Source organism: Xenopus laevis, chromosome 1S (assembly GCF_017654675.1).
Source record: "Xenopus laevis strain J_2021 chromosome 1S, Xenopus_laevis_v10.1, whole genome shotgun sequence".
In the NCBI taxonomy this organism is placed as follows: Eukaryota; Metazoa; Chordata; class Amphibia; order Anura; family Pipidae; genus Xenopus; species Xenopus laevis.
This window is the reverse complement of record NC_054372.1, coordinates 165,144,717-165,161,021: the sequence shown is the minus strand read 5'-3', so window position 1 is coordinate 165,161,021 and position 16,305 is coordinate 165,144,717. Positions and strand designations below refer to the sequence as shown.

At 38.2% G+C, this 16,305-nt stretch overlaps 1 protein-coding gene across 1 annotated transcript in view; it reads right to left on the bottom strand.

Moving 5' to 3' along the window:
• pcsk1.S (proprotein convertase subtilisin/kexin type 1 S homeolog) overlaps window positions 1-15,726 on the bottom strand; it is a 33,632-nt gene extending 17,906 nt beyond the window's left edge. The window contains exons 1-5 of the mRNA XM_018244363.2: window positions 15,198-15,726; window positions 7,834-7,938; window positions 3,844-3,954; window positions 783-929; window positions 164-240 (exon numbers count right to left, since the gene is read on the bottom strand). Of these exons, the coding sequence (XP_018099852.1) occupies window positions 164-240; window positions 783-929; window positions 3,844-3,954; window positions 7,834-7,938; window positions 15,198-15,380 (623 nt within the window). The 5' untranslated portion in view covers window positions 15,381-15,726. The remainder of the gene's footprint in view (window positions 1-163; window positions 241-782; window positions 930-3,843; window positions 3,955-7,833; window positions 7,939-15,197) is intronic.
• Window positions 15,727-16,305: the final 579 nt, after the last annotated feature.

Here is a 16,305-nt window from a genome sequence, read left to right as displayed (position 1 = left end):
AATCTGTCCTGTCCTTCACTTCACCAAAAAATTGCGAAACGGCAAAATTAACAACTGTTTTTTTTCCCTTGATGAAACCTTCTGAAAAAAGTTGCTCAACTCTACTACAAAATGCCCTTAATGAGCAATATGTAGAACCTCTTCCTACAAACCATATACTCACCTATTTTCATTTGTTATATCATATCTGGGGAAGGGGTCATTGTCGTTGTCATTGAAATCGTAACTTGCTTCTGGATCCTAAAATGCAAAGCAAAACATTTGCATGTAGACATTGACTGCATTCTCAGATAATCCAGGTTTGGGCAATCTATGGCCTGCCAGCATATAATATAGCTGGATTATTCACCAAACAGAGTCACTAGCATATTCTTAAAATGCTGTGTATGATCTCCACGGCTAAATCCACTTCCATTTGAAACAGAATCATGTTTAATCAGTCTCCTACAACTCAGTCTTTCCTGTTTCCAACCTTCTTCCATCAATAAATAAAAGGGTTGAATCCCAGGTCTAGTAATCCACAGCAATCAATGAAATAATTTGTTCAACCAGCTGACTAGTAAATGCTTTATGGTGATTGGTTGTTACTATACCTAGCGCAAACTTTTAATACCCCAATAAATTCAATAAGTTCTATAATAATGAATACAATGGCCTATTTTACAGGGTTTAAAAAAGAAGAAAAGAAACATTATAATGCTAATGTCCAGGTAGTCAGAGTTAAAATATTCAGTATCTTCTATTTGCACATACTGTTATAATTGAAATGACTGAAAACGTACGTAATTGGCATAGATATCAGTGTGGTTCCATTCCAAGCCATCATCCAGCACAGTGATAACAACACCTTTGCCTGTTATTCCTCTCTTCCATACAGGCAGGAGATGTAAATCCAACTTAGGCAATGAAGGATTCGATCTTGTGTCTTGCTGAAAGCAAAGAGGGTGGAATAGCCCATTACAACTGGAACATATCTTGCAGGTTTTGGTGTTTTCAATTACACTCTGCGTTACATTTTTGGTTTTTATTAACTAAACTCTCGTACTTCACTGACTCTTCATATTTAATTGTGGAATCTCGTTGATAGACTAATAGGGGTGGGGCATAGAACATGGTGACACCTTTGGTATAGTCCCCCTAATGTAACTAGCTTGTGTATCTATGGAGTTAGGGTTTAAATTAGAACTTACAGTTCTTCTATGACTGACAGCAAAAACACCCTCAACTAGCAGTCACCCCAATTTTTGTTTGCTATTATTATTATTATTCTCATTTGGAATTCAGTCCCTTTGCCTAATAACACACTCAATGTATAATGATACCTTTGTACTTAAAGGAGAGCTAAACCCTAAAAATAAATATGACTAAAAATGCCATATTTTATATAATGAACTCATTGCACCAGCGTAAAGTTTCAGCATGTCAATAGCAGCAATGATCCAGGACTTCAAACTTGTCACAGGGGGTCACCATCTTGGAAAGTGTCTGTGACACTCACATGCTCAGTGGGCTCTGAGCAGCTGTTGAGAAGCTAAGCTTAGGTGTCGCAAATTATCAAGCAGAAAATGAGGTTGGTCTGTAATGTAAGCTGATGCTACAAGGCTGATAATTAAATTATGATGCTAATTGCACTGGTTTATGTGCTGCCATGCAGTAATTATCTGTATTAATTACTAATCAGCCTTATACTGTGAGATTTCTATTCTATGTGTACTGTATATTGTGCGTGGGTCCCTAAGCTCAGTAAGTGACAGCAGCACAGAGCATGTGCAGTGAATCAGCAGAAAAGTAGATGGGGAGCTACTGGGGCATCTTTGGGGGCACAGAAGCCCAAAACATAACGTACAACATTTCTAGATACTTCTTTAGCTAGGCATTATTTCTCCTTTAGGACATAAGGCTTTTCACAGTTCCAATTCAAACAATCAATAGTTTAGTTATTAAAAAAATGGAACCAAAAGCAAAATAACATTTTTTTGTAATGTTCATATCCCTGGTTACAAGTAAAATCTCTGCAAAATAAAGCTTTATGATTGTTTGCATTTTGCAGCTACTATTTAGCATTGGGTAAACAACTATAACCGGGGCAGGATCCTGTTCTCTGCATTTAAATATTTACTAGCGTTAAACACTAACATTATTCTTTAGCAGTATCAATTGCCGTGAAACAATTACCCAATAGGAATTCTGCAGAATGTGCATGACAGGCCTAACAAACAGTGCTCACAGGGTCACTGTTTCCCAAACAACTAGTAGAGAAGCTCTTAAAGGGGACCCGTCACCCAAAAAAAATATTCAAAATCATATTTTATCACATTAGTCAAGCAAAATGAAATTTAATTACACTATATAAATTATGTGCATCTTGATTTCCTTCAGTCTGGTAATTCATAATTATAGCAAGCAGGCAGGAGCCATTTTGTGGACACTGTTATTAAGGCAAGTCTTGCATCTCAGAATCTTGTTTGTGCACCAGAATGGGGGACCCGATGTCCATCCCCATGCCCTGGTTACACAATTAAATGGTAAAGAGAGAGGGGGAATGTGTGGAGAGCAGTGACATCTAGGAAATGCTGAATGGAACTTGAAAGCAATTATCTGCCCCGCCTCTATGCCTAAGGCATAGAGGAGGGGCAGACAATATTTGATTGACAGCTGAGATTTTTAAATGAGCTCAAAACAGCTATGAATGCTTTAATAAAAAATAGAAATCAGATTTCATGTTTAATTTGAAAAGGACTTTTATTATACAGATTTTTGTGTCTGGGTGACAGGTCCACTTTAAGCACTCACTACTACCTTAGCATTAGCCATAGGGGACCATGTATGGGGGCAAATTCACTAACCTGCGGAAATTTGCCAGTGACACTTCCTGCGGAAATTCGCCAGTGACACTTCGCCAGGCGAAAATTCCCTAGGACAACGCAAATTTACTAAAATGCAAAGTTGCGTCCAGGGCGCCGAACGCTGGCGAATTTTTTCTAGCATTACTTTGGCAAGCCAAGTGAAGTTTCGATAGCGTTTGCATATGGCGGGAAGTGAAAGTACAAAGCACGTATATGCTGCAGCAAATACATTACATTACACAGGCCCAGGGAACCTTAATAAATAAAATAGAATTGTTATAATGCCCTACACATGTGCCCAGTGTATAGTTTATGTGCCATATGGTAGAATGTATGGGGGAGCCCGGGTACCCAAAAAAATTTTTATGGACTTTTGCAGCCTATCACCCTGAAAAAGGGAAAAGACGCCAGCGTTTTTTGGGAAGCCCTATACACTCCTTTGCACCTTCGCCTGGTCTGAGCTGGCAAAGGCAAGTCTGGCGGAACAGGTAACTTTCAGTAAAATGGGCATTTAGTGAATTAGCGGACTTGCGCCCATTCGCCAGAGCGAAAATTCTCCAGGCGATAGAGTTTGAATGAGTGCTAGAGTATGTCTCTTTCACTAGCGAATTTTCGCCTGCGCCCGTTAGTAAGTCAGCGAAGTTCCGAAATGACGTCACGCTGGTGAATTATCACCAGTGTTAGTCAATTCGCCCTTTAGTAAATTTGCCCCATAGTCTTTTGGTAGATCTGTGATATACCAACACTGAAAGAACCCAATTTTGCCTTGGCCATAACAAGATAGCGTATAAATAAGTAATTGATTTTCTGGCATAACTGAGCAAATTGATTTTTATAGTGCCGGACAGCTTGACCCAAAGGGTTATACCAGAGAGTTTGTTAGGAATATGACCGGAGTAGCTATTTTGTAATAGAAGAAGTGCTAGCTCTTGTAAGGATTTCTATACGCAAACCCTTAACCTGAAGCAGTCTCAAGGCTACTGAAAGTATCTCCTACCAAGTACCATTGTCGATTCCACAGGGGATCTTTAAACAAGTTTTTGGTGTCTTCTTTAATGGCCGACCGCTTATTTCTCTCCTTGTTGTACTGCTGTTCAGCCCACGACACCTGAATAATCAAAATAAAAGATAGAAAACATTATAAATGTAAAGCTTGAATAAGTTAAGTGATAAACAGAAAACATCATGTTCCTTCTGCATTACTAAATATTGAAGGAAAGATCTGGGTGCAATTTAAGGTCATGAGATTGAACAGCTGAGAGAGAAAAGTACATTTTGTATAGACTCCATACTCGCGTAGACGTCTAGCTTACATACAAGGTATGATTCTTATTTCAGTTAAGATGCAGAAATGTACTACAAGGACAATATTCTTTGTACATACAATGTATACAGGACAGGATACATATACTACCTATAATTCAAGTGAAGGTTACAGCCTCTTACAGTATTTCTATTTTTTTTTAAGACAGTGCTATGTGTGTAAAATGAGATATGTAAATCTGTTTTAAGAAGGCTCAGTGCATGTCTTGCATGGCTCTTTGCACCCTAACTAATGGTTTCTTTGCAAACATAACAAAGAAACAAATAGAACACAAGGTTTATCTATGCAAGTACAGCCTGTTGCCATTATAAAGTGAAGACGAGCTACAATGTGTGTTTATCACTTCCCCATACAGTTCCTTGTTATATTATGATCCTTTTTATTTATATATCGCCAACATATTGTCATTCAGATCTGTCCCTTCAACAGTGAAGCTCATAGTATAACTTCCTTAACATACATACACATAATATGATTAATGACATCTGCAGTCAGCTTGCATTTATGTTATTTAGTTCCAGGACACTTTAGTAAAACACAAATCCATCCAATTGAACCTTAGCAAACACTACTTTTTGCATTGACCTAGAAAATGGCAAATACCAGCAGCATTCCAGCTTTCTCATCCCCTGAAGCCCTCAATGGGGAAAAAATATGCATCAATGACTATTGGTTTAATTTCAGAAATGTATCTGCATATTAATCAAATGCTTAGAACCACAACAGCTTGCTGTCCATGCTACTCAAATGGGCTTTTAATGATAATTAATGGCTGCTTGGATTTTGAGGACAGGATGACAAAGGTTAGCTGAGAAAAAACAAGTAGCATTCTAATATTAAGGATTATTCATGACTTTAAACATTGAACATTTTCTTGTGAAAAGGGTAAGTTGGTGATGATATTATCTGTTTAAGCCTTTTTTTATTGACAAGTTTCTGATGTAATAAATGTGTTATGCAAAGCAAACTATGACATCACAGTTCTGCAATTGACAAAGTGATGTGCTAGGTAAGATGGTTATGAAACTGTGCTCCCTCAATGTACTGTATATTATATATATGTATATGATTTAAATAATAGCCTAACAGATAAGAATACCTTCTAGTCATTTTTAAAATGATATTCTGGACAAAAGGGTCAGGCATAATTACATAAGACCATACTGTTTTTCAGACTAATAATTATCTAATTTCGTTCCATCCGCCAAATTACTGTTAGCGTAGAACAGAATAAGATAGGGCATGCAAATCAGAGGAGAGGCTAAATATAGTTATTACTGTGCCCTGTGTTAAGCAACACAATGACACATAGGGCATGAATAAACGGTTACACAGTGTGAAAACATAGAGCAATTATGGAAAGATACGTATTCATCATTTAGTTCTGTAGAAAAAAATAACTGGGGTAATGGTTATTCATAATCATCCCCCAGGTACCCTAACATGCCCAACCAACCATAGCTTTCCAGAAAAAGGACGTTTGCCTTATGGCACAAAATATTTTTTTTTTCCCTTCTGGACTAAACAAACCTGCATTATTTTATTTACTTTGGTTGATTAGCCAAAGGTTTACTCGGAAAAACTGGAGAAAAGGTTACATTTTATGGCTAAGGGTCTTATTTTAGCTTATTCCTGGAGAATACCAATACAGATATAGTTTTATAGTTCCACCCAGAGGTATACATTCACATATTGAGGCAGTATGAAATTTGGGTTTCCACTTTTTATTATTAGAGTCCTGTTATTCCAACCTCTATCCTCAAATTCTATAAATGTAAACAGATAACCAGTCATGGCAGGAATAGGTGGCATAACCAAACCAATAAGAGTTTATGCTGATTAGATCCTGAAAGATTTTTTTACTCATTATACCTTCAGAGATTTCCATGAGTCGACAAGTTTCAAAGAGGTCCCTCTTCATTGTTTTTAGCTAGCATTGAAATTGAATGTTTGCAGCCCAGCATTTTGAATTAAGAAGGCCCACAGGTAGGGGCACATTTACTTATGGTCGAATATCGAGGGTTAATTAACCCTCGATATTCGACCGTCGAAGTATAATCCTTCGACTTCGAATATCGAAGTCGAAGGATTTACCGCATTTCCTTCGTTCGTAGAATCGAAAAATCGAACGATTCGAAGGATTTTAATCCATTGATCGAATGATTTTCCTTCGATCCAAAAAGCTAGGAAAGCCTATGGGGACCTAACATTGATGCTCGGTAGGTTTTAGGTGGTCGAAGTTTTTTTTAAAGAGACAGTACTTCGACTATCGAATGGTCGAATAGTCGAACGATTTTTAGTTCGAATCGTTCGATTCGAAGTCGTAGTCGAAGGTCAAAGTAGCCAATTCGATGGTCAAAGTAACCAAAAAAATACTTCAAAATTTGAAGTATTTTTTATTCTTTTCCTTCACTCGAGCTAAGTAAATGTGCCCCATAGTGTCTGGTAGAGAGGGGCAGGCAGAGGGGAAGCAGAATCAGTTTGTGATCCAATTGCTGTAAACAAGGAATTTATTTACTTTAAATGGAAACTGTTGCAATCGAACAGGGACACTTTTATCCTTAGATGATACAAGATGAATTCATCAATAAAAGACACAAGCAAGGGACAACAGTAGCCAATTGTGTCGATTATGTGAATTGTGTGGATTGATATTTTTATTTTTTGTAACTTATGATTTTTATTTTGCAATATTAAGCAAATTTCACAATTATACAACATTGCAAGGTATTTTTAGAGGGAGGGGGGATAAAACAAAATTAGAGAATAAAATTTAAATACAAATCAAAAAGAAGAAGAGGAAAGAGTATAATAGGAACTTTCAGCCTTTAAGTTCAAAAGAGAATAGGAATATTGAGGATATACATTTCTAATGCATTTATGTCTTTGTTTGAAATACAATTCTGCTATATACACCCATAAATATAGCTCATACCTGTGAAGTGGGTCCATTAAGTCCCCCGGCAGACCTTGGGAATTTTGTTTTGTAAAAAAGCTATTCTTTTCTCAAAAATTTCGTGGATTGATATATTTTTTGTGCCACTGAATGGCCTGCCATGTACAAGAGTGTGTGATATTGGCTTTAGGTCATTGTAAAAGGAGGCACAATGGAATTATTGAAACACTTTACTTATGCCACTGAAGAAAACTTTAGATGGTGAAAATCTTCTGCCATAGAGGGATCAGACCCCCTTGTTCTAATGTAGATCTCAAGGGCATTGTGAGGAAATAGAGTGGTTACATGTCTTGGCAAAGAATAATTTCAAGAGGGTGAATATACGGTTACATTTAGGATTAGAAATGACTAAAGGGCTGCATTAAAATTGGATAGTTTGTTTTTAAATGGGGTTTATTGTATTATTGTGAAAGTGTATGTTTTATAGCTCCCTCTGTTTATAGCATGGTCAGGCTTTATATTTACCTAAGTGAAATTACATCTGTCATGGGTCCTATATATAGGACAGTATGGTCCTCAGCTACACAATTTTAAAGCTACAATGGAAATAAAGGTAAATAACGGACCATGTGCAATGAGGGAAGAAATTAATTAAGTTGACCTTTAGTAGCAGTGACTGAGATACAAGAAACTGTGACACCAATATCAATCCTTGTAACTGTGTAGCTACTGTATGTAGAATATAAATATCTGTTAAAAGCAATTACCCGTCCATCATCAGCTAGTCTCTTAGTAATGTGAGGGGCACTTCTGCGGGATCTTCTTGGATGAGCTCTGTGTCTGAACAGGTAGTGATTTTCTAACGATCCAATCTACAAGAGAAAGAGTAAAAATGGACAGTTACTTTTTTTGGGCAGATATTGTGTGCTTTGTTTGGTGTCTTCCTGGATTATCTTCTCAAAGATACATTTAAAAACAGCAATTCATAAAAAGTCATCATAAAGACCTTCAAACATATAGCATTAAAAACTTTGCTGCATGGCCAGAGACTATTTATCACCTAGAACTACAAACTCTGTCCTGTTTCACTTACCCCTTGACAAACATATATTAAGTTTTTCCTAAACCAGAAAATGACCATGACTATTTTGTCTGTAGTATTGTGCTCCCACAAGAAAGGGTCTGTATTCTTGAAAGTTCCAGGAGGAGCCCTGAATGTGGAGAGGGACCATACAAATAACACTGATCAGATCCATAACTATAGAAGTAAATATTGAACTGGAGACACTAGTTATGATTGATGGCATGCTTATTTTGGTGTAAAAAAAAGGCACTCATTGGCTAGTCGAGTTTCTGTACTTCGCATGCCAGTAGTCTAGAGACCAAGTACCCCCTCCTCCCCCTCCAGCTCAACAACAGGTTTATAGCAATCACCGGCAGTGGACGGGGGGGAAAGAATTTTATATATGGGCACCAGTGGGCCGCCCCACTAAAGTTGCCATCTTACATATAGGCCCTCGAGCGGCAATATATAAATACAGCCTTGGGCCCAGTCTGAACAATCTAATTTGCTGCTCTGGATATACCTGGAACAATAGCAGGGTTGAGTGATGACAATAGTTTTTTAATCTCTAAGATAGAATAATGTATCTGTGCATAACTGTGTGTAACTGACATCGTAAATGGATTGCAATATCTAATATATTCAAAAAAGCTTTGCCAGATATTTCGGGGTCATAAACATGTTTATTATTATGTGAGCCATAAGCTGCACAGACCTAGCAAAAAATATGGACTTCTCTCTCTTTCTTTTAGAACATACAATATAAATTATCTGGATTGTTACTAAAGTATATGTTTTTAATATACAAGCGGGGCTGCAGGTTGAAATGGCCTAATAGAATACTGGGGAAAATCCCAGATCCTGGTGGGCCCTGTGTTGCTCTGCTGGACCCAATTTACACACTGCTACACCCCCTCCCCAAATCAGCAGGTGCAGCTCAGGTGAAGCTTCTCTGGAAGTCCAGTGGGGCCCACACTGACATTGCACAGGGCTTCTGTAGACATGCAGGAATTAGAAGCTGCTTTGAAGTGCTGACATGCAAGTGAATAGAGCCTTGTGTAATTTAATGGTGATATGGAAACTTGAAAGCAGCTGAAGGAGATAAAGCGCTTGTTAAAATCCTGATGTATTTTACTGCCGTATCTACTGAGACCGAGATAATCTGGAATTCCACTGGCAACTTAACACACTGCAATAGCAATCTCTATTTTCTGTGCCCCACAATAGGATGAAAGTAGCTCACAGCTAGTAAAATGTTACTTGCATTGCTGAAACACATACAATAAATATCATATTAACCCTCCCTCTCTAACTTAAAGGGATACTATATAATGCTCTAACTTAAAGAGATACAATATATTTTGAAGAGTAGGTAGGTTTTTAGAATCAGCATCACTTTTAGGAAGTATCCCACAGTGTAAACAGAGCAGAAATCATAATAATGTTTTTGCCTGAAAGTATTTTTATTTTATATTAAACACTTATGTGTTGGTTTCATAATGAAGGTATTTAACTGAGTGTCGGGAAAAATGGTATGTTGTGTCTTCCCATAGTCATGTGAATGTGCTTCTTCTGATGCCCCTAGGCAAAAAGCTAATAAATTATACAGTATTCTATCACTGCACAGCGGCAAGAGAAGTAACGTGTCTAACTAACGACAAGGAGGGCATTAACGGGAAAGCTTAGATTAGTATAGTTGTCATGGATACCTAGGTCATCAGAAGGAGAAGCGTACAGACAATATAGTATATAATGCTACTCTTCAGTGGAGGAACAATAAAAAATGGTTGAAAAAGGTTAACAATAGATGGACCATGTAAGAGGTGCTAAGAAATAGGCAGAGACAGAGAAGGGACAATTGGCAGCCTAAAAGGTTGGTGTGATGATGTGTGGCCAATATGAAATATTGAATCACAGGATCTGGGGATAATAATAGGGTAGTCACTTATAATTGTCATTTTTTCCTATCTGTTATCTGCCTTAGTAATAACATGGCCATACAGTAGGTTTTATTTCATTTTCTAGTATAATATAAAAGACAATTTACAAGCTTAATCACCATGTCTCCAGACCTTGGCTTCAACATCCCCTGCCAGTCAGCCTGATACAGCTTTTCATTAACTCCCAATCCATTGTGAGAAACTGACAATTCAGCCCAACACTCTGGATCCTTCTTCATCTAACATAGACGAATAGGTCATTTACAGACACAGATAGTTGAAAATATTCTGTTATATGGAGTTAAAGTGCCCCCATGCATCGCTCTCACAAGCAATCTTGTCCATAAAATTGTAATATATTCAGCCAAAAGCCTAATGCTTGGCAACTAACCCATAGCAACAGGTCTATTGCAGTTCGGATAATGAAAGGAACCATCTTATCAGTTGCAATGGGTTCTTGCAGTGAACCAAATGTGTAACTTATTAGTAAACAAGAGTCTCTTTGATTAACAACCCTTAACAATCTCAACAAACCCTTTTCTCTTTATTTATAATCAATACATTCAATACATATTCATATATATACCTCCAACAGAATCGGCACTCACAGGACTTAAAAATAACAAACAAATTTATTACAAAGCTACAGGCTATATATATATATATATATATATGCATTCCCCACAGTCACAGCACTCACGTTTAAAGATTACTTGTTGGCCTGGGTGCGTGTATCCGATGTAGTCTGCATTCATCCCAAGTAGAGACCGCACTCACAGGACTTACAAAAATACAAAACATTTTATTGTGGAAAACTATATATATGTATATATATATATGTCATACCATACGTGTATGAATGTTTATCCGCATTGCATCATGACAAAATATACAACACTATCACTTTTTCTTTCAGTAATACAACATATCGTTTCATTCTGCTTTGACAATATTGACAATAGCATCAGTCCAGCAAAAGATACAAAGGAGAGGTTGTTGATAGTCTGGAGGATGCACTAAAGGGTTGAACCTGATGATGACCCCTTATCTTGTTTCAACCCAAATGAAATATGTATTTATTCCAAGCACAGAATGTTGCTGGTTGCAAACTGTATGTAAAGAGATTTCAGCTGCATTCTCTTTTAAAGATGCAACAGCGTCATTTCTGTAACTGTAGAGGTTAAAGTGTGCAGCATATGGCTTGTGTACATACATCTCCCAATTTAACTGACCCAGGAGGTGTTTACTTTACATTTTTTACAATCCTCTCTCTGCATCACATTAGGGTGGTAGTCGGTGCTGCAGGGTTATTACTGGCCAATTGGGGATAAAGGTTGTAGATATGAGAGAGAGAGAGAGAGAGAGAGAGAGAGAGAGAGAGAGAGAGAGAGAGAGAGAAATGAAAATTGAAAAAGAAGATGCCAAAATTTGTAATGATTATTTATGCGCATTGCCTTCTTTTAATTTAAAATGGTAAAAAGGACTCAGCTACGATCATGAAGGGGTTAAAAATGCATATTACAGGATGGGGGTATTTGCTCTGCATGCATTATTGAACAATTTAATTGAGGAAAGCAGTAAACACCAGTCTGCAGTTAAGCCTCCAGGTCTGTGAATGACGTCTATATTCTGCTGTCATGTTATGTTGTGCAGGGGGAGCACTTAATCCATTGAGGCCTAGGGGCATTGCTGGAGATTCCCATGGTTACACGTGAGAATGGAAACAGATAACGGTTAATAGACGACATCTATGGAAGATTTCACGTGTGATTCAGGAGCTGGCTGCCCTTGGATACCACCGCTGTAGCTGAACTGCAGCTCCCATCCCCTCAGGTATGACTCACTGACAATAGTGCGTCAAAAGGGAAAGGGAACTGATAACATCTGTTTACACTCGTGTTCCACTCCAGTGATGCTGGGGTTGTTATTTTTATATTGACAAAATATTTAGTCTGTTATGCTTTTTTCTTTTGCAAAAGGCATAGTAATTTCAACCAACATCTGTAATACAGGTCCCTTTTCCGGAAACCCATTATCCACAAAACGCAGAATTACAGAACAGCGATCTCCCATAAAGCCCATTTTAAGCAAATAATAAAATTAATTTAATTATTTAATAATAATTAAATGTTTAAAGATGATTTTACCAGGGCCACCCTGCTAACCTTAGGGGTAAGGGCAGATACAGTGTTTTATTCAGTATAAATAATGCCACGCTTAAAGGTTAGTATGGGACCTTTTATCTGGAAACCTGTTATCCAGAAAGCTCCCACAGACTCCATTTTAAGCAAATAATTCTAATTTTTAAAAATGATTCCCCTATTTTTTGTAATAATAAAACATTACTTTATACTTGATGGATGGTAACTAAGCTGCATGGATTCATATCGATGGCAAAATAATCCTATTGGGTTTATTTAATGTTTAAATGATTTTTAGGAGACTTATGGTAGGGAGATCCAAATTATGAAAAGTTCCCTTATTTGGAAAACCCCAGACACCAAGCATTCCAGATAATAGATCTTATATAAATATAAAATAGACATACCAAATGTATAGATACATTTTAACTTTCTGGATAGGAGATGCCATACCTGTACATACAGGATAGGAGATGCCATACCCGTACCTGACCTTAGGAAAACCCATAACAATTAAAATCCCCAGAACCCCAGGGGCTCTGGTTATTTCAATAATTTTGAAAGTATTCCACATACGAATCATTAGGTCTGCTAATGCTCTTTACTCCTCACATCTGTGTTGCCTTATAACTAAACCTGATTACAGGAAGCCTTGAAATCTCTTACACAATGAACTAGAGAAGAAAATATGTCTGAATACTGCCTCTGTGACAGCATGTAACCTGCGGAGCCCTATTCGCTTTCTAGTCATCAACAATAGTTTCGGACTGGGTTTTCACCCCCTCCACTGCCTTGTGCTACTGAATGGACTCTGTTACGTAGCTGATATGAAGCTGCACTATTATTCCTGCTATCATGCTGCCACTTGATCCACTTGAATATATATATATAAATATGCAATATCCACTCTGGCTACTGCTAAATATGAAGAACTACAATAAACACAAAGCACTGTATCCATGTGCTCTTGCCATTTGGTCTATACAGTATGTGGATACATATATATATATATATATATATATATATATATACCCCCCCTTTAAACTAGTGGTGTTCCTATGCTTTTAAAATTGGGCGTTTGTTTTGGGAATATCTCTCCTTTAAAAGCCTGATTGCTGGCTGGGGAGGATTTAGCCCTCAGTGAAAAAACAGCGTTCAATGGACATTGATTACAGGTAATGCTAAAATGCACATAAAAAATAAAACAAGTTAGGGACCACCATTCGGGGTTTACCTTGACGTGGTATGGTGGCTTATCAATTTTATGATCATAACTTTGTAACAAAATAACCCCTATTTGGGTACATATGCAATAGCATTTATTATACTTATATATATATATATATACTTTAAAGCCTTTAGAGTGCTCCCACAACCCCCCTGTTTTGATATTGTATATATATATATATATATATATATATATATATATATATATATAATATATTCAGAAAGTACCTGCACTCTTACTCCAAAATCCAATGGTGGGTGCTTATCGTCCTCAATAAAGTCCCCAACGAGGGCCGAAACGTTGGATACACGAGTGATGACTCAATAAATTGATTGGTAAATAATTGGATTGCTGGTCCATTTTGATTATAATAATAATGTTTATCTATTCCAGTTGGGAACCAGTAAATAAGAATAAGCAACATACTGTGTATTGCTCTACACTACAACTCAGCTGCTAGGGGTACTGTGAGTAGTGATGGGCAAATAAATTTCCCAGGCGCGAATTCACGTCAAATTTCTGCGTTTCGCTGACGGTGAATAGATTCTTGGACACGCGTCGGAAAAGTCGATCGAGTCAAAACTGTCACGCGTCAACATTATTCAGACGCCCATAGACTTAAACGCCAGCGTCAAAATTGACGCAGCCATCAAAATTTTCCGCTTCATGAATTTCTCATCGTTTCCAGTGAAATTTGCACATTTTTCAGCGAAGTAAAAAGGACAAATTCGCCCATCACTAGACCTGTGAGCTTTAGCTGAAGAAGAACATATGGAGGGCTGCCCAGACTGCCCGTTCTCATACATGCGACAGGAGACAAAAAGGCAATAAGAGGCCAGTGTCGGACTGGCCCACAGGGATACCAGGGAAAATCCCGGTGGGCCCAGGTGTCAGTGGGCCCTCCTGCTTCAAAACATTTGGCATATTTCATGGCCATTACCTATTTCTATAAGAACAAAGAGACCAAATAGATAGAATGATAGATTATAGCATGTAAAAAAAAAGAGTATTTTGGTGGGCCCCTGGTCTAAGATTTTTGGGTGGGCCTCTGGTGTCCCAGTCCGACACTGTAAGAGGCTACTGGCTAGAATTACCATACTGAATAGAAAATGATATAAAGGCAACTGCTACAGTTCAATGCTCATAATACTGACACACGCCTGTGACTGCTCCGGGAAGCAGGAACTCTAGTATTCCAGGTTCGATCATGACAACAAAAGCAAACAGGTCACTATGTAAAGGGATATTTGCATCTGACAACATACTTATTATTACAAACCTATCATTATCCAAAAGAAAGACCCTCAGGTTTATGGCTCACTGCACCAATGTTATAACTGATGTTCTCAGTTTCTACAGTCACACCAATGGCCATTCATAATGAAGCCATCACAATACACCTGACGGAATCGAACCTACAACCTTTTATGGACCACAGAGAGCAACTGTTGAAAAATGAATGTAAATCATTGATCATATATAACAACATCTGCATCACAAATACAGTTACAATTAATAGAAATACTAAAAAAAAAAAATGTAGTTAAGAGCATATAATTGTTATTATCGTTAAAATCCAAAGGAATATCAATCATAGCACCAGACTAGATGGATAGACAGACAAATACAGTAAGGATTTCCTGGGACAATATAATGATGAGCCCAATATACAGTAGAAGAGAGAGATAGAGATCCAGGTATATAAAGTGCAGGTATAGAGATTATTCCCAGAGCATAATAAGAAAGTTGTGAGAGGTACCTGTCCCATGTAATCATAACCCAACTCCTCTGCAAGTAACTGGGCTTCCTCTGGCCCCCCGGGGATCTCTGCTGCCCATTCATTGACAAAGTGTTTATCCAGCGCAGCCTCCAGCCCCCGACACAACAAGCACAACAGTGCGACTGAAGCAATGCACAGGTGCTGCCAATGTCCTCCTTCCATTTTGCGACGGATCTCACAGTGTCTGGAGCCAATATATAAAAACAAAAAAAAAAGTCCAATTGGAATTTTCAAACGTGGCTGTTTGTTGCTACGCGAACAGATAAGTAAGGCTACAAAAACGCTCGCTCCTCCAGCATGAGCTTCATTGCAAATGTGTCTTTCTACACGTCACAAGCACGTCAACACACACTTCCAGGCGTCTTCAATCTGCACGGTGTTCCCGAGGGAGGTGAGAGGCGAAAATAGAAAAGCGCTGGATGCGCTCAGCACAGTCGGAGACGCCCACACACAGGCGACATGACGCTCAGCAGCCTGAAGATCAGCTGTTTCACTGCAAATACTAGAGAAGCTAATCCAACGCTGTATCACTGCTGGAGTAAACACTGCGCTCCCTCCCTATAACCAGCACCCCCCAAGCTCACTCACTCACAGTCCAGCAGGATCTCATTTCTATTCCATGGGTTTATGTATCTGTTTAAGGCAACATTATTATAATGGTGGAGAGATGGAGCTAAAGGCTATTGTCAATTCTCTAATATAAAGTCATATTATAGCAGAACCTTCGTTTTATTTAGAACAGTCATATAAGGCTTCTGTCCAGGGATCATCATTCTCTAATGCTTAATGTTGATTGCGATGCCTCAGGCCTCAGTAGATTTCAGCACCAGGGCTGTGGACAGCGACTACTGCTCCGCGTCGCTGCCAATCGCTTCCTCCTCCACTCGCTGCTGTACTGGAGCCGAGCGCGTAACGCTGCTTTTTGCCAGCTTTTTTTTTAGAGTGGCGGCTCCCCGCTGGTTTAATCACTTTACCTTGGCATCATGATGAGAAACGTGCCTAGAAAAGGTGCAATGTGAATGGCATGTCAGAGGTATTTTAGTCAGTCAGTATAAAGGTACAAGGCAAAACAAATATGGGGCTCATT